The 20,411-nt window shown below is 54.7% G+C and overlaps 1 protein-coding gene across 1 annotated transcript in view; it reads right to left on the bottom strand.

The window, feature by feature from the left end:
- The window catches only part of Myo7a (myosin VIIA), a 61,388-nt gene that overhangs the window by 7,797 nt on the left and 33,180 nt on the right, over positions 1-20,411 (bottom strand). The window contains exons 24-39 of the mRNA XM_059270903.1: positions 20,078-20,167; positions 18,221-18,348; positions 16,771-16,897; positions 16,018-16,137; positions 15,489-15,662; positions 14,518-14,745; positions 13,152-13,322; positions 10,727-10,844; positions 9,932-10,058; positions 9,229-9,398; positions 8,263-8,453; positions 7,627-7,751; positions 7,095-7,252; positions 6,092-6,245; positions 929-1,084; positions 405-510 (exon numbers count right to left, since the gene is read on the bottom strand). Coding sequence (XP_059126886.1) covers positions 405-510; positions 929-1,084; positions 6,092-6,245; positions 7,095-7,252; positions 7,627-7,751; positions 8,263-8,453; positions 9,229-9,398; positions 9,932-10,058; positions 10,727-10,844; positions 13,152-13,322; positions 14,518-14,745; positions 15,489-15,662; positions 16,018-16,137; positions 16,771-16,897; positions 18,221-18,348; positions 20,078-20,167 — 2,343 coding nt within the window. The remainder of the gene's footprint in view (positions 1-404; positions 511-928; positions 1,085-6,091; positions 6,246-7,094; positions 7,253-7,626; positions 7,752-8,262; positions 8,454-9,228; positions 9,399-9,931; positions 10,059-10,726; positions 10,845-13,151; positions 13,323-14,517; positions 14,746-15,488; positions 15,663-16,017; positions 16,138-16,770; positions 16,898-18,220; positions 18,349-20,077; positions 20,168-20,411) is intronic.

The following is a 20,411-nucleotide window of genomic DNA, read 5'->3' as shown; positions in this document are numbered from 1 at the left end:
ACAGAGGCAGGAACTCACAGGCAGTATGTGTGTCTGTGTGAGTGTGTGGTGGGGGGGCGGCTTGAAAAGGGAAAAGCAGCCCAGACTGTAAGAAGATGTGAGAGGGGGTAGAGTTTGAGGGAGAGAGGAGAGAGGATTCTGGGAAATTTCTGAGTTTGCCACAGAACCTCCTGTGGCATCTCTGAGTCTCCAGGATCCAAGTTAAGATGTCACACTCAGAACAGGAAGGCTGACTGTGGGGGCAGAGGGGTGTCTGTCTGTCAGCTTTTGATCAAGTCCTGGCTCTACCCGAGGGCAAGAGAATGAGATGTGAAGGTGCTGGGTTGTGTTAGCGACACCATGTACAGGCTGAGGAAGCTTGACGCTGTCGTTCGGGTGTCAGACCCACGTGCAGGGCCCCTCACCTCATCAGTGTCATCGGGGAAGTAGACCTTGTGGAAAATCTGGGTAGTCTTGTGCTGGATGGCCTCCACCTCCACCAGATGTGGAGGGTACTTCCGGGACCCATTTCTGAAACGTGGAGGGAGAGGGAAGGGTAAGCATGTTATCAGGCTGGGGATGAGAGGAAACGAGAGACTGGCCCCAGCCTGAACCCCATCTTCATGCCCAACAGTGGGCTCAGTTCCCACCCCAGGAAGTGGGACGGTGACTGGAGTGAGGGGAGGGAGCGAGAGCGAAGGGTGTGAGTGAGCTTGGCAGAGTCCACAGTGGGGCCCAGGGCCCACCTTCCCAGTCTTCCAGAAGCCTCTCAAGGAGCAGCCGGGCTCCCCAGTGTGGCCAGCACGAGCTACAGCTGCTGCCACTGTGAAGCTGGGGAACTCAGGGACAGGCCCCACACTGAGTGCTCATGTCCTCACCCCCAAGGGTTTGCCCTACAACTGGGTGTGACCAGATTGTCCCCCCCGCCTCAGACTTGCCCCCCCCCCACCTCAGCGCTTTCTGGAGCCGCTGCAGGCAGTCAAGGGCCAAAGGACAGTGCTTGCGGGACTGCAGGAACCGCTGCACGTGGGGCAGGAGGATGTTGCTGGGTGGGAAGAGGCCTGTGCACAGCCAGAGAAGCTCCCAGCCCCGCTCTTCGCTGTACCTGTGAGAAGAGGAGCAGAGGGAGTTACAGGAACCTGTGCATCCTGGAGCTACACCTTCTGTCCAGGGACCAGAAGACACGCATCCGTGACAGCCAGAACCAAACAGAGCTACTCAGGGTGGCCATGCGCCCGTGCCAGGCCATACAGTCACCAGTCCACGGGGAGACAAGAATGGAAGCCCACAGTTGCTCAGCACTCGGTCTGGGTCAGCTGAGATGTCATCCTCACATCCCCAGGGACGAGGAAGTAAGTGCAGTGTATCCGCTCACTGAGCTCCTAAACTCGTCTCTGCTGTTAAGCCAGACCCCCCTACACCGTCAGGCACCCCTCGGTTTACTGGACCTGATGGAGCAAGGAGGTTTGGAGGGCTCTGTACAAGGTGGCATTAATGTAGGCTTTGAGAGCGAGACCAACTCTGACACACAGAGATGAAAGGTGACCCTGCCCAGGGGAAGGCCTGGCACTGTGAAGAGATCTGATGTGTTCGCTTCCAGGGTGGACCTTGCAGAAACGCAGAGTGCAAAGAGAGGAGAATGTGTTCGCCATTCTGATACAGATGGATATGCTATTCCAGTCCCAGAACTAGGCTGTCACTACCTTGGGGCGGTCTAGACTTGGATCAAGGTCTCTGCTTCCTCTGAAGGGGAGCAAGGCCAGTATTTCAGAAAGTAGATCACACTAAGCCCCAGCTGCAATCTGTCTTCGTGCCTCCTGGCCCCACTGCAGAGAATTCTGCACTTTACACACAGGCCAGACCATCTAGAGACTGACCCCTGGTGACACATGGTGTCTTACACGGACAGCTAGTCCCAAAAAGAAACAGCATGTACTACAAAACTCAGCTCTCGGCAAAATGACGAGTGTCCAGCTAGGCATCCGATGTGAGCCAGACACAGGTGTTTCATAGGGTAAGGCCATGACTTTCCTTTTAACTACCCTAAAAAGAGCTTCCCCTTTCCCGGGTATGAGTCCTTTGGGAACTCGGCCACTGTCACCTTGCAGTGTTTCTGTAAACCTTCCCTTGCTTATTCTGTCTTGGTAAATTCTTTCACCCACCTCTATCACTGGCCTCTTCAGATGCCACCTGACACAGCATTTGGGTGGGTGGCCTATACGGGGTGGGGTGGGGGAGGGGGACAAGCCTTGCTTCGTACACAATTACAAGGCTTCCCCTTCCCCTACCCTTCTTCCCACACTGCGACAATTGCTGCTCTCCGAGCAGGGAGTGACAAGGTGTTTACGTCTGCAGTCCCTGCGCCCGTCCAGCCTTCCTGATCCACCCTGCTCACAGACACCCAGGTTTTCACCACTCCTGAACATCAAGTCCCCTGCCCCCTCAGGACTGATTCATGGCCAGGAGCAGCTTGTGAGTTTCCCTGTTGGGGCTGCTCCAGCCTGTGGGTTTGGCTTTGGAGTGAGGCTGAGTTCCACTTCCAGGAGTCAGAAAGATGCCCTGGTTTGTCACAGGACCCTGCACTGCAGGAGGAATGTCACTTGGGCCTCACTGGACTTACACTAGGCTCATCTTCCTTAAACCCAGCCATCCCTGATCCTTCCTTGGGGCATATCCAAGCCCTTCCCCCTGGGCAACTCTGCTCCCCCGACTCCTCTCTCCTTTCCCTTCTTCTCTCCCTGCAGAGCTTTCTCCTCATAGTCACTCAGGAACTCCATATAAGGAACTCATGGAGCAATTAAAGCACCTTCACTCCCTCAGAGAACATTCCCTCCTCAGAAGGAATCTTTCTCCTTCACAAGGTGGCTAACAGGGACCTCTGCATCACCTTGGTAAACATCACTTCCCCACATCAGATCTGTCCCAAATACTGCCTGCACTGCCATCATTTACTCAAAATCCTTTACCTTCCCTAAGGAAGTCAAAGGGTCCATATGGCTTTGACCTAACCTGGCAAACATTTATCACCCTAACAATGACTTTCTGTGTGTCTATGGAGAGTTACCTGCCTTAGCATGTGCCTAGCTCGGCTGATGAGGCCCAGGCTCTTAACTCAGTCACAACCAGCTCAGCTTCCACTGTGGCACCTGATACAGATTGAACTGGTCAAATCAGGACACCACTGTACAAGACAATGGGGAAGGGGCTGCTGGGACTGTATATTCACTTGTCTAATAGAATGATGACAAAGGTCATTTTCAAATATCTTAACCATGACAAGATGCAGGAGGTAACACAGGGATCATCCTAGAACCTCACCATCCTCAACTTAGGCTAGCAGAAACCATTTACAAGGATTCCAGTCTGGACCCCAAGGGCCATAACCATCTACAAAAGCTAGACCAGGAACCCAAGACTCCTTTCCTCCACGTTACCAGATATACCCTTCAAGATATTTAATAACCAAAAAGGGACCTCAAGAGCTAGAAAGGCAACACTGGGACATGAAAGGTATGAATGACAAGCTCACTTATTCCCTGCCCACCTCAAAAAAATGTGAGAGCTCCATTCAGAACCTATGCCTACGTGTTTTCAGTGTATGGGGACTTGTATGAATGCTCCTTTTCTGCTGGCATTGTGACAACTAGGACATTTCAGTCAGTGTACCCAAAGCCTATAAGTCTTCCCTAGGACTATGTCTAAAATGTAGATTGGGGACCCTGCAGAAGCAATAACATCTCCCTCTCTCTCTCTCGAGAAAGGGGACAATCCATCCTCCATCTAAGGATCTCACACTCAGAACAAACCTGAAAAGGGACAGGTGGCCTTGATTTTGCTCCTAGACTTGAGGTATTCAGTGAAACGAGACGTCTCTCTCCCTCAGAGGACCAGAGTCCCTAACACTACCTGGGCTCCCATGTAGTTCTATCGATGAACTTCAGATAACTCTAGAAGTGGCAGGGACCCAGACAACAATTGTTATAGGTATAGAGCGACTTTCTCTGTCCCAAACACCCTTTTGGTTTGACCTTCCAGCTCAAATCCTCACTGGTTCTAATGGCAAGCCCCAGTCAGCCTACTGTATGCCCTTCTTAACATGTATGATATATAAATGCATTTTCATCCATTCCCTCCTGGTCCTTCCTAGCTGCCCTGTTTCCTTCCTAGCTAGGGACTTCGTGTTTAAACTCTAGACTCATCTAAGACTTTTTGAGGCCCTTATCCTAACAGTCCCTGTCCTGTCATGTCCCTAAAGACGCTCCCTATAATCTCTACTAGCCTCATAGCCCAACAAGTTCCCCACATAGTCTGGGATGTCTCCCCTCCTGACACTAGCAGCCACTTCTGTTAGAACAATAGCACTTAGAGACTCTCAATAACTTTCATTAAAGGAAAGTCCCAATCGCCTTAAAAGCTTCATGTGCAAAAAAGGCTTGTAGACTCCCATTTATAAGTTGTCACACATTATGCAACACCCCTATTGGCATTTAAAGTCAGATGCGTCCTACAGAATGGTCCCCAGTCTGCCCTAGGAATGGAGCCATAAATGAGGCTGTGGTCCCAATGCACACCATAGTTCCCAGTCCTTACACTCTCGTGGGACAGACAGCCTGAAACCCCTCCTTGGTAACAGTGTTAGACCTTAAGGATATTTCCTTTCTCATCCCACCCACCCAGACCCTCCATTCTGGTTTGCTTTCAAATGATAAGACCCCTTCACCCAAGTTATTCAATAGCTTACCTGGACTGCCTTACCTCAGAGCCTCTGGGATAGTCCCAACTTTTTTGGACAAGCTTTAACCAAAGACCTGCCATCCCTTAAATCTATGCTTTGGGAGCAGCTTCTTAAGTGCACTGACAATTTATTAAACTGTAGCCCACACAAGGCCACCGCAGATCAAAACACTGTCCTTACTCTTCAAAAACTAGCTTTATGTGGCCACGAGACTTCTTCAAAGACCAAATCTCCTTTCGACAGGGCCGCCGCCGCCTAAGCCTTACCTGAACTCCAGGCCCAGGAACCTCCCCATCAGCACTCGGATCTCATTTTGACAGAATTCTAACCACCAAACAACAACTAAGGACCTTCCTATGGAATCTACAGCTGTGTAAGCTAAACCTCACTGTGAGTCTCGAGGGGACCAGAGAGGGGGCTGCTCAACTGGACCCCCAAACACAGGCACTTACCTCTGCTCCAGCCTTAGATCTCCCTGACCTTACTAAACCCTTTTATCCATATGCATGTGGGCAAAAGGGACTCTTCCTTCCCAGGCGGTTTAACTCAGGCACTAGGGCCTTCCCAGTGCTGCTGTTCATCTTTGCAAAGTCATTAGATCTGGAGGCACGAGGCTGTCCCTTCACCTTAAGAAGCTGGCAATTAGCCGGGCGGTGGTGGCGCCTTTAATCCCAGCACTCGGGAGGCAGAGCCAGGCGGATCTCTGTGAGTTCGAGGCCAGCCTGGGCTACCAAGTGAGTTCCAGGAAAGGCACAAAGCTACACAGAGAAACCCTGTCTGGAAAAACCAAAAAAAAAAAAAAAAAGAAGCTGGCAATTGTGACTGTCTTGGTTAGAAGGCCTCTGTATCAACCCTGGGACAGACAGAGCATGATGGTTTCTCACTGGGGTGTGACCCCCCTCTGGGAAGTCTTCCCCTACCATCTTGCAGCATATGCCAATAAATCTTGTTTTCTGGTCTTGGTAAGGACTTTTCTCCTACCTGGGTCGCAGGCCCTCAACACCATCTCACACAGAGTGGAAGATGAGGCTGAGCCAGGGAGCCAGGTAGAGCTCTCCATAGTCTCTGAGTGAGCTTGGGTTTGACTTTCCACTCCTGCCTCAGGCCCAGTAAAGAAGTGAAGAAGGAGGGATCTCCCGTAGGCCCAATGCTCCCAGCCCAGGACCCTCTCCAGACGGACCATTGGGCTGACAGCCACCTCAGCCCATGTTAGGACAGGTGTCTGGAATGGCCGCTGGGAGGGCTGGGCTTTGGACTTGGAGGACTACTCTTAGGAATGCCCATTCTTGGTTCTTGACAGGTGGACCTTGGGCCCCAGGCCAGGCTGATGAGGACAGCCTCATCTGCCTCAGGAGGTCCCTGCCCACGTCTGCTCACCTGATGTGATTGTCAGTCAGCTGCTTCAGAATCTGCACGTAGGCCTCATCTTTGAGGGGTTCAGCCTTCAGTGCCCCCTCAAAGATCTGATCGGTGAGCTCATTGATGGAGCGCGTCCTCTTGGATGGGTAGTCACCCATGTACTTGAGTACAGGTGGGAGGCCGTTAAGGAAGGTCTGGTGGCCTAGGAAGCAGGGGACCAGACTCTCTCTACCCTGCAACTCCAGTCTCTGAGTTACAGAGTAGATATGGCCTGCTCATCCCCTCTCTTCCCTTCCCCATCATGGCCACCCTTCCCCAAGCCCTACATCCCAAGTGTTCAGGGCAGCCAGAAAACATTGTGCATCACCCAGCTGATCGCGCCTCCCCCTGCTCAGTAGCTCCCCTGCTCATGGGACACAGACTAATCTGGTGCTGTGTGTATATTTGAGTGTGTGTGTGTGTGTTGCTGGGGATTGACCCCAGAGCCTGGCCTGCTGGGCAAACACTATACCACCCAGTTATATCTCTAGCAACCATAACTTTTGAACAGGGCCTGGGAACCTTTCCTCAGCATGTGTCTGCCCTCCAGATGTGCTAAATTATTGTGTGCTCTTGAAATAGCCCTGCTGATTTGCCTCAGGGCCTTTGTGTATGCCAACCGCCCCCCTCAGGAAAAACCTTCTCTATAGGTTGGGTCAGGCCACTTCCTAGGCCAGCACCATGACCACAGACTCTGGCCAGCATGGCATCCTTAGGAGGCCAGGGGCTGCCTCTGGCCACTTCTTTGTCTCTGTGCCTGCCCCAGCACAGGACAAAATGCTTATATTTCAACAGAATGACAAGATCCGAGGAGGTGGTGAGTGAGGCTGTCCCTTGCCTACTGTGAATGGCCATGTACAGGGTCTTCCATCTGTCCCTAGGACCCAGCCAGCTCTGTGGAGAAAAGCCTTGCCATGCTTTGCCCTAAATGCCCTCCCTGCAACCCCCCCCCCCCCCGCGCCCCATCTCCAGCAGTGGATATCTATGAAGGCCATGCAGGCTTCCTGGGAGAGTTCCTCACTGCCCAGGATCTTCTTGAGCAGGGCTTGCTTGAGTGGCTCTCGTGTGTGACTCCACAGCCGGTCCTTACCGCGGGCCTTGGACACCATGACGCGGCTCAGCGTGTGCTTGGGCGGGGGTCTGTCAGGTGCACAGATGGTCAGCACCCACCCCACCACAGGAAGCTGGATAGAGAGGCCCTGGTTGGTGAGAGCCCCTCCCCCACTTGCTCTTTCCAGTGCCTTTGCTATGCCACCTCCCCTGGGAGCCTCTCTGCACGGCTCCCGGACACCCCCAGCCAGAGCTGAGCACCCAAAGCCACAGCATCCATCTTCCTACCCAGCCTCCGCTCCAGGTAGCACAGGAACCACCCAGAGGAAGGAAGGATGAGATGAGACCACACGAGGGGGGCTCATTCTGGACAACAGAAACTGTCTATGCTGCCCCTGACCTGGCCCTGCTCACAGGTGGGGGCATCTCAAAGTGGGCCCCAGACCTGCCACCCCCAACATCACCTGAAGTAGTCATAGGAGAACTCCTCCAGCGTGTAGGGCTTGGTGCGCACCTCTGGCTCCGCTGTGCGCAGCTGCAAGAGCCGCACAACGTCCTGCCTCTGGTCTGGGGTCATGGTGACCAAGGCCTAGGGGGCATGAGACAGGGAGTTCATGTCAGTTATTCAGCTAGGGCCACTGGGATATGGTAAAGCTGGAGCCTTCCAGAATAGGGCAGAGAGACTTGGTCTCCATGGGGGGGGGGGGGCAGACACCAAGCCTTTTCTTCCCATGCCTACAGTTCTTGTGTCTCAAGCATCCTGGACTCAGAACAGCCCAGTCTCATGATACTTTCGCGGGAGCCGCCTGGAGAGCTGGGCTGAATCCTTGAGCTGTGGTCCAGAAAAAAAGACCCTCGCCCAGCTGTGGCCCCATTTCCCTTCAGTTACAACGATCCCCCAACCCTACCCCTAGGCCCCTCCTCAACTGATAAAAGTTTGGTAGATACCCATACATTAAGTCTGTGGTCCCCTAAGACCCCAGGGCCATCTACACAGAAGATACAAATCATTAGTGCATTATAATCCTTCCTTCTCATCACCAGATGTGAGAAGGAGAATAAGGAGCGTCCAGGGGAGACTCCCAGGGCAGGTCACATACCACAATCTCCCGTGGTGGCAGGGTGACAGTGGGCATGACGTATACACAGTCGGTGGGGAAGTCCCCACGCTGCTTGGTCCTCTCGTTGATACCACCGGCCCAGCCTGAGTTCATGACCTGCTCGCCGGTGTCATGGTCGAGAATGATGAGGTCTCCCTTGGCGAAGCTGAGGAAGCCCGACTCCTCACCAGCTTTGAAGCAGGGGTGATCGGGTCCACATAGGGGCGGAAAATGGGGCTGGGTTGGAACATCTTCCTTTGGGCTGATGGTCTATAACCAGCCGCTCCTCACAGAAGCACTGAGGCTCTATCCCTGCGGCTACTCGGCATATTCTTTGGGCAAATCCCACACCCAGTTCTAGCCACCAGAGTGGGTCCCCCTCCTCCTCAAAGCTCATCTTTTTCCTCCTCATTTCTGGCCTTGCTCCTCCCTTGTTTGTTTGTTTGTTTTTTTTGTTTTTTGTTTTTTTTTTTTTTTTAATCAGGCCAATGCAACTGTAGTTTTGGATACACGGACTTTCTCCTGCCTCTGCACATGGGTCTTCTCCGCCCTCTGCCTCAGACCCCTGCTCACTGATGCGTCTTCCCTGGACCAGGCTGCATGGAGAGTCTGACCTCCAAGTTCCCACAGCCTTTGTCACTGGCACTGCGCTATCTCGGGGCCACCACTGTTTCCGCTTCCCTCCCCACTGAGGCTGGGCTCCATGTTGCTCAGCAGGGGTGCCACTGTATTCTCAGGTATGGAGGACCCCCTATGACTTGGAGCCCGTTGGTGGGAGGTAAGTTACAGTCCTAGAAGAAGGGGAGGGGGCGGTGTTCCATGGACCGCAGGGAAAGGCAGCTCTGACCTGGGCCTGGTGTCTAGAAAAGATGATAATAAGGCCCAGCCACCCGCCGTATGGTGAGGGTCAGGCCGATTGTACAGCGTGCCCACCACCTCTGAGCACCCACATCACTGGTCACTCACCAGGGTTGGGGTTGTCCTGCAGTGCCACCACATACTTCGACCTCTTCCGGAGTCCCTCCAGAAAGGTGACCACCAGGTCGCGTATGTCCTCGGCATTGCTAGATGTGAAGGTGTACTCGTCCCCTTTGATGGTGGCCAGTGTGAAGCTGGGGGCCATCAGTTTCGCACCCCTACAGGACCAACACGAAGAACAGGGTCCAGCCGGGGTCAGCCCTGCCCAGCCTGAGTGACAAGTAGCACAGCCCACGTCAGAGCAGCCCAGTGAGAGCAAGATGCGGCACTCCCTGAAGGGGACCAAGGCCAGCCTGTCAGAGTGGCCCAGACACCCGACAGTGCCCTGAGCAGGCAAGGCCTGGCCCACTGAGGCAGACAAAGCCATGACTACAGTCAGGTCCGGTCCAGAAGTGTCCACTCTGGTCCAGTGCACTGCTCATTGCCTATCTATGTCCTTATTTACCCTTCAAGGCTCAGCCTAGATGCCTCTTCCACCAGGAAGTCCTCCCTATACTCATTGTATGCATTCCCACTGACCCCAGACATGCTCTGGACTGCACTACACCATGGAAAGTGGCTATTCCAGGACCCCACCATCCTCTGCATGCTTCTCAGCTGGCAAAGCTCCCCATTGGTAACACTGATGTGTCCCAAACCCCAGGTGCTGCACCTCTCTCCCATCACTCTGTGCCCTGGCGGCCATCCCCACCTACTGCTGGACACAGCCATGATCTCTGGGAAGGACAGCTCCAGAAGCACCTGCTCCTGCTCATCCACGAAGTAGACACCCGTCCAGTTGACAGCCACAATGACGTCACTCTTGGGGAGGGGAGGGCCTGGGACAGTGACAGAGGCTCTGAAAGGGTAGCCTCCCTGATCTTGGGCCCAGCTCCTCCCTAATCCTCATGACTACAGGGAGGTGTCTTTGGCAGGAGGGTCCTGATTCCTGGCTTACAAAGAGGGAGAGTGAGGCTAACCATGGCTGCCTTACAAGGTAAAAGCCATGAAGAGGTGGGAAGAGGAGGCTGGCTCCAGGGACGGTCTCAGTCCCCTTCCTCCCTCTGGTCCCTGTCCTGCACCAAGGTGAGACGTGAGGAGAAGTCACACACCTGAACCCCAGGGTTGCCTGTGGCTCTGACACCTGGCAATTCTGGGAAGCCCAGAATCAGCTCAGGGCTCACACGGAGCACATGCCCAGCAATGACCACAGACACAAGTAGAGCTGATGGGCCATGGGAACCAGACCAGCCACAGTCACTTCTGCTCAGCCACAGCCACCCAACCTCTGTTGGAAACGGCCCAACAGAACAGCCCTGCTATAACCTGGCTACCCTTTTCTATGTATAGTGGGGGCCATGAGCATCACCTACTAGTCATTACCGACTGCACCCCCCCCATAGTCCCTCAGCAGTAGGACCTCAGAACACCAGGCACCTACAGAAAGATAACCACCCTCCCTCTGCATGGCTGGGGTCACAGCCGGGGCTGAGAGATGGGCAGATACCTGAGAATTTGTAGGCTTCATAAAACCTGGAGAAGAGCAAGGGCCACTTGAAGCGGGCATAGTTGACCACATCCTCCTTGACCTTCTGGGCGTCGGTTCTCCTCTGGGCATAAATTCCCTGCAGGGGACAGAGTGGGATAAAGATCAAAGGGCAGTGGGCAGGCTCTAGAACAGGCTAACCCTGTCCGGGGCTTCTGCTCCCATCAGCCCACAGACACCCCTGATGAACTGCCTCCTCCTATCCACCCAGCATCGGAGCTCTTACAAGTCTGTTTCTGTGCAGGTCCCAGGCACAAAGGGGCGGGGGGGGGGGGGCACAGCGGACATAGCTGCCGCCCTCAGGGAGTCCCTCCCAGTGCTGCGGCCCAGCTAAGGGCTCTGGTGAGCCACTGGGAGGCCACCGTCAGGCTCAGTGGGAGGCACATGCTGTGTGAGGAGGCATGAGAACAGAGAGAAGATGTGGCATCATGGCACAGAAAGCCAGGTCCCAAGAGTGGGTTTCTACAAGGCTGGATAAGCAGGTCGAGGAGTGAGCAGAGTCAGAGAATAAGAGAAGGATGGGCCTGGAGGTCAGTTCCATCAGCAAGAGCTGCTGCGATACTCCTGTCACGGAGCAAGCATCAACGCTCCGTTTCCTGGAAGAACTCTAGGGTCCTGGAGCAGTATCGAGGGATCCAAATGAACACATGGCCTTGACAATACAGAGACCCAGCCCCAGATAAAAATGCTATGCCAACCACATATAGTTCACCGACACCCACAGAGTGGCCAATGCGATCTCAGGCCAAGGACAGTAAGCATTGGCTGAGAGTTTGACACAACGAACTAAATCTCAAAGTGTTCGGGAAACAACCATGTGCGCGTGTGTGGAGAGACAGCCACAGAGCGGAAGGTGGGTAGCCACCAGCAAGTCCAGGGGAAGCAAACATGGCAGCCGAGGGCCCTCAACTTGCAACTTCTCTGTATTGCTTCAGGATCTTTCTCCCCCTCTAAATCCTTGTGTCCGAGTCTTCTCATCCCAGGACGCACATTTGAAGATTAGGTCAGTAAGAAGTGGTTAACATGGGGTCTCTCACAGGGCCCTATCCCAACAGGCCATCTCCTCATGGGAAGAGGCAATTAAGTCTCAAGTGCATGTGACCACAGAGGGGATAATAAGGAGCAAGTGTGGGGGACCTCAGGGGAACCCAGACCAACAGCAAGCACCCTGACTTCAGCCCCAAGCCCCACATCAACGAGGAAATGTCTGTAGTTCCCATGTGCAGTGTGGCTTCTTCCCACCTGCTGGAAAGCATCCACATTCATGTCTGTCTAGGGCAGAAGAGCCTGGGGCTCTGGGACATACACTCAGAGGTGCTGTGATCCAGGGAAAGAGAACTCAGCTGTGGATGCAAGAAGAGCATGTCTGTCCCACTCATGACTGTGTCCCTAAGGCCTGACTACAAAGTAAAATGAATACCACCACACCACCCAAAGCAGCCACACACACATGCCTTGCTGGAAATAAATACTGGGGCAGCCGGGGAGGCAGAGATGCTGTCTGGGAGGCAAAGTGGACAGGCTTCCATAACCTGCCAGATGTCAAGGGAGCAAGAAGAGATGGCCAAGGAGAAGAGGTTTTTCTCCTGGGAGATGGAGAGATGCAGGAAAAAGACACACAGAGGATGGAGGGCCAAGCCTGGAGGAAACCCTTGTAGGGGGCACTTAGGACCAGGAGGGCCTACAGGGAGCTGACCAGAGAAAGTGAGAGGGTGAGTGGAAGGTACCACAGGACACCGGGGTGAGGGAGAGGGTATCTGTAGGGTATGAGGTATCTGTACGGTATGAGAAACTATATCCATGGGGACCTCCAGTAGCTTAGGCTAGACCTAGTCTGCTCTGGTATGGCCAGTCCTTGGAGGAGAAAGGTGCTTGGATGCCTTACCACAGCCCATGTCCACTACTACTTTTTCTCTACTTCTGCAGGCCCCTTGGCTCCAGAGGGAACTTCCCATATCAGGTCATGGCCTGGGACTTCAAACAAGGAGCATGGCAGGAGCCTGTTCCCAGAGTTCCCTAGCAGAAAGGTACTGTAGCTTTTAGGAAAAAAGGAGGGTACAGTTCCTAGACAATCCCCATTATAGGCCCTGTGTGGTCACTCAGAAAGCACAGCATTGTAAGCAACTGGAGAGGTCGCCCTCAGAATCCATGACCCCAAGGATCCCTTAAGAGGCCAGAGGACCAGCTTTGAGCCTTCTGTGTCCCATGTACCCAGCCCAGAGGGAGTGACAGAAGACACATATGAATGATGTCCATGGTAGTGTGGCAGGGGGAGGGCGGGAGGCCCTGGCCCCTAGCAACCTCCCAGGCAGAAGACATCGGATGCCAATTGTGATGCCTTGGATGCTCAGTGCTCCTCCTCCTCTGAGCCCCTTCCTCTTCCTACCTTCTTGTGGGCAGCAATGGCCAGCTGTGCCCACTTCTCAAGAGTCTTCAGGGGTGTGATCTCGCGGTCAGGGATGTAAGTGGGCACGAGGCTCAGCAGACGCTCCAGAATCATCTCAGAACCATAGTCCACAAAGTACTGCTGGGAGGCCAGCTCAGCCAGGTCATCCTCCTGAGGAGGGGGCCTCAGTCAGAGCCCTGGGGATGCCCTTCCAGGCCCCCTCCCAGGCATGCCTCCAGTAGCTTGGGAACCCTGAACCTCAGGACCCTGTGCTATCTGTGTGTCACGTTCTTCTCTGCACAGGGCAGCCGTGAGATCCTGAAGCCCACAACCACATTCTTGCCCCATCCTGGTCCCCTTGGCACCAGCACAGAGTTGGCTTCTGTCCAGGGGCACATAAACCGAGCAAAAGAGAGCACCACCTATTGGTGATGGCCAGACACTACAGCTCAGCCCTGCATGAAAGCCACTTGGGCTGGGGATGGTCTGATGGGGAGCACGGTCACTGTCATCATCTCCGTCACCGTCATTGTCTCCCTGGGAAGGCTCAATGTGGTAACAACATGGCTCTGCTTCAGAGAGCCGGGTGAGAATCTGGCGTAGGCTGGGCCCTTCTCTGCCTAGGCTGGTGCCCAGCAGCAGGGGAGGACTTCCCTGGGGCTCCTGGGGTTTCTATATAGGAGCAGGGGTGATAGAGGAGGCTCTCAGAAGCCTTGTAGGCAATTTCTATTTCCCAATGAGTGGAGAGTTTAGTAGCCAGTATGGTGGCTTTAAAATACTCTGGATATTAGCTTATCAACACACACACCATCACCGCCACCACTACCATTATCACCAATGCCACCTTTGCCACCAACACCAATAAACACCATCAGCAGCATCAGCACTACCATCATCACCAACAAGGAGCACTCTCAACATCATGTCTATCTTCATCCTGCCGTCACCAACAGAGCCACAGGTACCGGCAGCATCACCATTATCTTCAAAACCGAGACTCCCAATTCTGTCCCAAGAAGGAGATAAACCTATTCACACCCGCAGACCCCGGTTTACATGAGAGGACCTTCTCCCTCAGAGCAGTTCCTAGACTAAGGATCACGCCGCTAGTACGTCCACCAGCGAGGACAAGTATCATGGCCTGTGCTGCAGAGTGCATAGACCCCTTCCACTGGGGAACCAGGATCGCTTTCCAAGCGCCCTCTCCACAAAACTCATGTGAAGTTAAGTAGCGCTGAATCGAAAAGGAGCCTGAGAAATGTCCAACTGCCATCATACCATTCTCAGTGACAACAGATGGTAGCCCTTAGCCCGTGGGGAGCACACAGGTGGCCACAGTTTCCTGTGGCTCGTGCACCCCACTCACCTTCTCACACCTGTACTCCCCAAACTTGACTCCTCGCACCACCTGCTGGTAGATGAGGTTGGTGGCCACGTTGTCCTCTGAGGGGTTGTGCCAGGGTGTGAAGACCTCCTTTCTGAAGAAGAGCCTCCACGGAGCGTTACGCTCCTGTGCGCCCTGCTCCTTGGCATACTGCTCACACTGGGAGATTGCATCCATGACGTGGTCACTGCCACTGCCCAGCGAGGACACCTGTGAGCAGAGGAGAGAAGACACAGAATCAAAGGACTTCAAAGGCCCATCCTCTGTGTCAACTGCATGAGTGTAGACAGAGGCCTAAGGCCCAGAGGAGGCTGGAATGTGTCCTAGGTCCCCTGGGAGGCTGATCCCAGGCACAAGTTCTCAGCCAGCATGTGGCATGCACAGTGACAGCCTTTCAAGGCTCAATATCAAGCATGCATACAGGGGAGTCCTTTTTTTCTCAGAGTGAGGGATGCTGTTAAGCAAACCATCACTGGAGGGGCCGATTGGTGAGAAAAAAACCAGGCAAACTATGCCCAACCATGAGGTCCTGTCCCTGAGTCTGCCCGGTGGCAGAGGAAACTCCAAAGTCCCAGGCCTAGATCAGCAGAAAAGACTGTGTACCCAAGCCAGAGGAAGTCACACAGCTGGGAAAATGTGGAAAGGAAGGACCAGTGGCTTAGTAGAACCTTTACACATCACAGCAGTGAGCGTGACCCTGGGAAGCCGAGTGGCCTGCTCGCCAACCCATCTTTCTCCTTTTTTAGCATCAAGAGACGGTGCCTCCCCCTGGGCACCTGTGGTTGGAGCGAGCCTGGACCTCAGACCGTGGGGTACCCAGATGCCCAAGAGCTTTACACCATTCCCATAACTCTGGTAACACCGCCAGTTCCCCGTGGCTTAAGTAGCCCACGTGCGAACACCGGAGCCAGCAGGTGGCAGCACAGTACTGTGCTAGGCTTGGTCCACCTTACCTTATCAAATAGCGCGATGTAGAGGGAGAAGCCAAAGCGGTCCTTGAGCGAAACCTTGTCAGCCAGGGCGTTGCACAGCTCCTTGGCCGTGGTTGCTGAATCCGTTAGCAGAGTCTTAGTGGTCCCGTCCATGAAGGTCACAGGCAACATGATGGGTTTCTTGGACTTGGTGGCCTGAGAATAACCAAGGGGATCTGTGGCCTCTTCATTCTCTCTATGCTCTGGCTGCCTATGGAGCTGGAGCTGACCCCCACACCCCCAGCATCCCACAGGGACACCACCTGGATCTGTCACAGGTATCCACCCCGAGGGGACATTTAGATGTCTTGAGCCAGGGACCCAAGGCTAGGAGGAGAGAACTGCGGGAGCATGGCTTTGACTAAGTTCCGTGGGCATAAGACAGGCGGAAAGAGTCAATGGCACTTCGGGGCTTTCATATTCTCAAGTCGCCCTAGAATCCCACGTGAAGCATGCTTCTGGGGTGCCAGAGAACACGTGCCCACGTGCATGTCACGTGAGTCTTGCCAACCTGCAGCTCCAGCCAGCTGGGTGGCTGTGTCCGAGTCCCATTGACAAAGGTCCTCCTCAGGCGCTCCTCACAGTACGGGGCATAGCCAGGTGGGCCCCCGTGGATGAAGTTCCGTAGGTACTGCAGAGAGGGGACTCCATGAGGCAGTCTCCACCCTAGCCGCCGCCGCAGCCCACAGTCCATCCAGGCACACCTGAGACCTGCTGCTCCAGCGGGGTCACCTGCAGCCCACTTTTCTAGGTCTGCTCCTGCCACCCCTGGAATCAAGTGCGTGCCCTGCGGCTTGGTGGCAAGGCCATGTTGTCAATCATCTCTCCTGCATTCTCTATTGCAGCTGCTGCTCTCCTCCAGGGCCCCATTTGGCCTCCCCCACCTCCCTCCACCCTCATGGCACCCAACTAGCACCCAGAACCTGGCACAGAGTGATACTGAAGTGCTTATCCCAAGATCCATGATCAGGATGCTCAGGATGCATCCCTGTCACACTTGACCTCTGCAGAGCAGGGCTGACAGAGCCAAGTGCTGGTCACCTGGCAAAGGGGAACTGAGAGGAGGGAGCTGGGCAGGGGTTGTGAGACCTTCAGGGGCCTGGGAGGGGCTCTTCCCTACAGTGGGCATTTCCTATTCTGAGAAGTCTTAGAATCTCACGTGAGGAATATTTTGGGGCATTAGACAGCACATGCCACATGCCTGCTCTGTCTGTCACAGCATAGAGTGGCCCTGCACCCTTCCCACCCCAGACCACACCCCTACCTTAACGAACTTCTCCGAGGGGGCGAAGCAGCCCACGCAGAGAGACACGAGGATCCAGCCCCTGGCGTAGCTGCTCTTGGATGGGTTGTGGGTGAGCTGCTTGCTGATCTGGCAATAAATCTCATCCCTGGTGGGGACAGTGCCTCAGAGTGACACCCAGTCACCCCTCCATATCACAGATGTTCCCACCATCCAGTCCGAGGCTTGTCAGGAGACAGAGGTGAGCCAAGTGGGAAGGCTCTTTCGATTTGGGGGTCATCAGGAATAAGGCCTGGCCCAGATCTAGCAAAAGCTCCTGATGGGGTTCGCCATCCACAAAGTAACCTGTATCCTAATACAAGTTCAAATAAGAAGTACCAGCCTGGCCCTGCCTAGCCCCCAGCCACCGAGGTAGCCTGAGCAGGGACCCCCACAGACTGACGCAGCAGAAACAAGCCAGGCACTTGGGAGTGTCTCAGGGCCATGAGCAGAGACTGACTCTCCGGTCACATCTCTCCAGTACTGACTACTAAAGTGGCATGGATCACATTTGTACTGAGCCGAAAACATCTGCTCTTAGCAGCATTTCCTCTATCCTAGGAGATTTGAGCTCTGAAAGGGCTTACCCAGGACACAGACAGACAGACACAGACACAGACAGACAGACAGACAGACAGACAGACAGACACACACACACACACACACACACACACACACACAGTGATGTGGTGACTACCAGAGGTGTTCATTGCTCCTCTTCTCTGAGGACAGTGCCAGGTAGGAGGCAGGATTATCTAATTCAGTAGCGTCTCAATTTTGAGAGTTCATGAACCAACGAAATTTCAAGTTGCCATCTCTTCATTGTGACAAAATAATACATACACATACACACATTCTGCCCATGACCCAAATCACTTCCCAAAACAAGGGCCATTTTAAATACCCAAAGTAGACAGGCAGCCCTCAGATCAACAATCAGGCCTGTATGTCAAACTGGCATGGCTCCTCGAGGTCCCATCTTGTCCTGGGAACCCCGTGCTGGAATCTCTGGCCTGACCCCATCCAACCAACAGACAGAAGATGTGCTCCCCACAGTAACCCCGACCTTGGTCTGGGCCAGCTGCACGGAAGGAGAGCCAGCAGCAGCAAGGGGGTTAGAGCAGGAAGCTCACGTGGGGCCGTGATGACCACAGCTACTAGTTATGGACAGCTATTCCGTTCACTGCCTCACAGCTCTGCCTTCCCCCAAGCACCGTGCTTACTCCACCTTTACAGATAAGGCGTAGAAAGATGGCAGAGACAGGTTAGAGTCACATGACTAAGCAGCAACAGCTAAACTAGGCCTTTTTGCTTTGTCTGTGTCTAAAGGGATGGAGCCATTACCAGCTACCTGGAGACCCCCCCCCCCCCCCCCCGCAACAGACCCTGCCTAGAGGTGCCCAGTGCAGCCCATTGCCTGTCGGGTACTGACCGCAGTGCAGGCCGCAGGATGCCATTGCCGATGATGAAGTGCAGCTTCTCCAGGTTTGAGGTGGGCCGGTCCTCCAGCATGCTGTTGCCCTGCACTGTGGATTCCCCATCATGCAGCCTCTTGGTCACCTAGGCCGTGGAGACAGGCTTGGGTAGAACAGGGAGGCTGGGGTGCTGCCCCTGCCTGGTACCCCACAGGGGACAGCCAGATGTACAGACGGGGTGCTGCCCCTGCCGATACCCCACAGGGAGCAGCCAGATGTACAGACGGGGTGCTGCCCCTGCCTCGTACCCCACAGGGGGCAACCAGATGTACAGATGGGGTGCTGCCCCTGCCGGTACCCCACAGGGAGCAGCCAGATGTACAGACGGGGTGCTGCCCCTGCCTGGTACCCCACAGGGAGCAGCCAGATGTACAGACGGGGTGCTGCCCCTGCCTGGTACCCCACAGGGGGCAACCAGATGTACAGACGGGGTGCTGCCCTTGCCAGGTACCCCACAGGGAGCAGCCAGATGTACAGACGAGGTGCTGCCCTGGCCAGGTACCCCACAGGGAGCAGCCAGATGTACAGACGGGGTGCTGCCCTGCCAGGTACCCCACAGGGAGCAGCCAGATGTACAGATGGGGTGCTGCCCTGGCCAAGTACCCCACAGGGAGCAGCCAGATGTACAGATGGGGTGCTGCCCTGCCAGGTACCCCACAGGGGGCAACCAGATGTCCAGACGGGGTGCTGCCCCTGCCAGTACCCCACAGGGGGCAGCCAGATGTCCAGATGGGGTGCTGCCCCTGCCGGTACCCCACAGGGGGCAACCAGATGTACAGATGGGGTGCTGCCTCTGCCGGGTACCCCACAGGGAGCAGCCAGATGTACAGATGGGGTGCTGTCCCTGCCGGTACCCCACAGGGAGCAGCCAGATGTACAGATGGGGTGCTGCCCTTGCCAGGTACCCTACAGGGAGCAGCCAGATGTACAGATGGGGTGCTGTCCCTGCCAGGTACCCACAGGGAGCAAACGCATGTGAGGACGGCCACTGAGCCTGTCCTTACTGCATCCCTAAAGACTGAGAACTAGGCCACATGCTGGGAGCAGCAGGCTGAGGCCACCTGCTTCAAGGATAAATTCTCCTCCGTGACCTCCTTGGCCCCCTGAACCTCAGTTCCTACCCTAGGGAAACCTTTTCAGCCAGGATATGTCCCAACCCTGACTCTGATCGGAACCACCATCTCACAGCCATGACACCAAAGTACACCCTGGTTTACAACCACCTGGTAACCAAGGCCCCTGGCCCTGACAGCCAGCCTCAGATCCGGTTCTCAGGAGATGTATATTTCTTCCGGCCTCACACATCCTCAGAAGCAGCCCCACATTGCACTCAGATGCATTGAGAGTACCTCCATCATAGACAGAGGGCCATACAAGGTCCTCACATCTACTGAGCCCATGTCTGTCTGTCCCAGCTCCCCCAGGCTAGTCAGCCCCTGGTACAAGGCCTTAGTAGCCTCAGAAGGTGAGGGATGGACTGATGGATGGCAGTACCAAAACTGAGAAGACTATTACAGAAATCTGCCCCCAGAAATCTGCTGAGAAGTCCTGGGATGAGATGCATGGTGCCTGTGTTAGCAAAGAGTCGCCTTCTGGTCATGTGTGTGCTTGGCTCCTCCTCATTCTTTCTCCTGCCTGGGAAGCCCCCACCCCAAGCTTTTCCATGCATTCCTGTGCAATGATTGCTCCAACGCTGTGCTGTGCAGAAGAGAAAGGCACCGTCCACTCCTCCTCCTGATCCCACTCCCAGGGCCCCCAGTCTGGCTACCCAAAGAAGCCCTGAAGGGCCACCAGGCCCTGAGGTCTGTTCTTACCTCTTCCGTGAGTTTGGACTTCTTCTTCAGAGTCAAGTGCACCAATTTGTGTCTCACACTGCTTTTCTTCTGCCCCTCAGGGAGCTGGGCCTGTGTGACAGAAAGCAAGGATGTGACCTCTGGACAGTGGGGCTATGGGATGTGTGTGTGTGTGTGTGTGTGTGTGTGTGTGGTGTGTGTGTGTTTCCACACAGATGCTCACCAGGTGCAAGCCACTCTCTACCCTCACCCCCACTGAGATGATGAGCACTTTACAGTTGGCAAACTATTACACATTATTCCTACAAGTAGATGGAGGAGGGCCAGGGACTGGAACAGGGATGAGGTAGAGACA

This window comes from Peromyscus eremicus, chromosome 1, assembly GCF_949786415.1.
Source record: "Peromyscus eremicus chromosome 1, PerEre_H2_v1, whole genome shotgun sequence".
NCBI classification, from domain to species: Eukaryota; Metazoa; Chordata; class Mammalia; order Rodentia; family Cricetidae; genus Peromyscus; species Peromyscus eremicus.
This window is presented reverse-complemented; position numbering and strand designations above follow the sequence as displayed.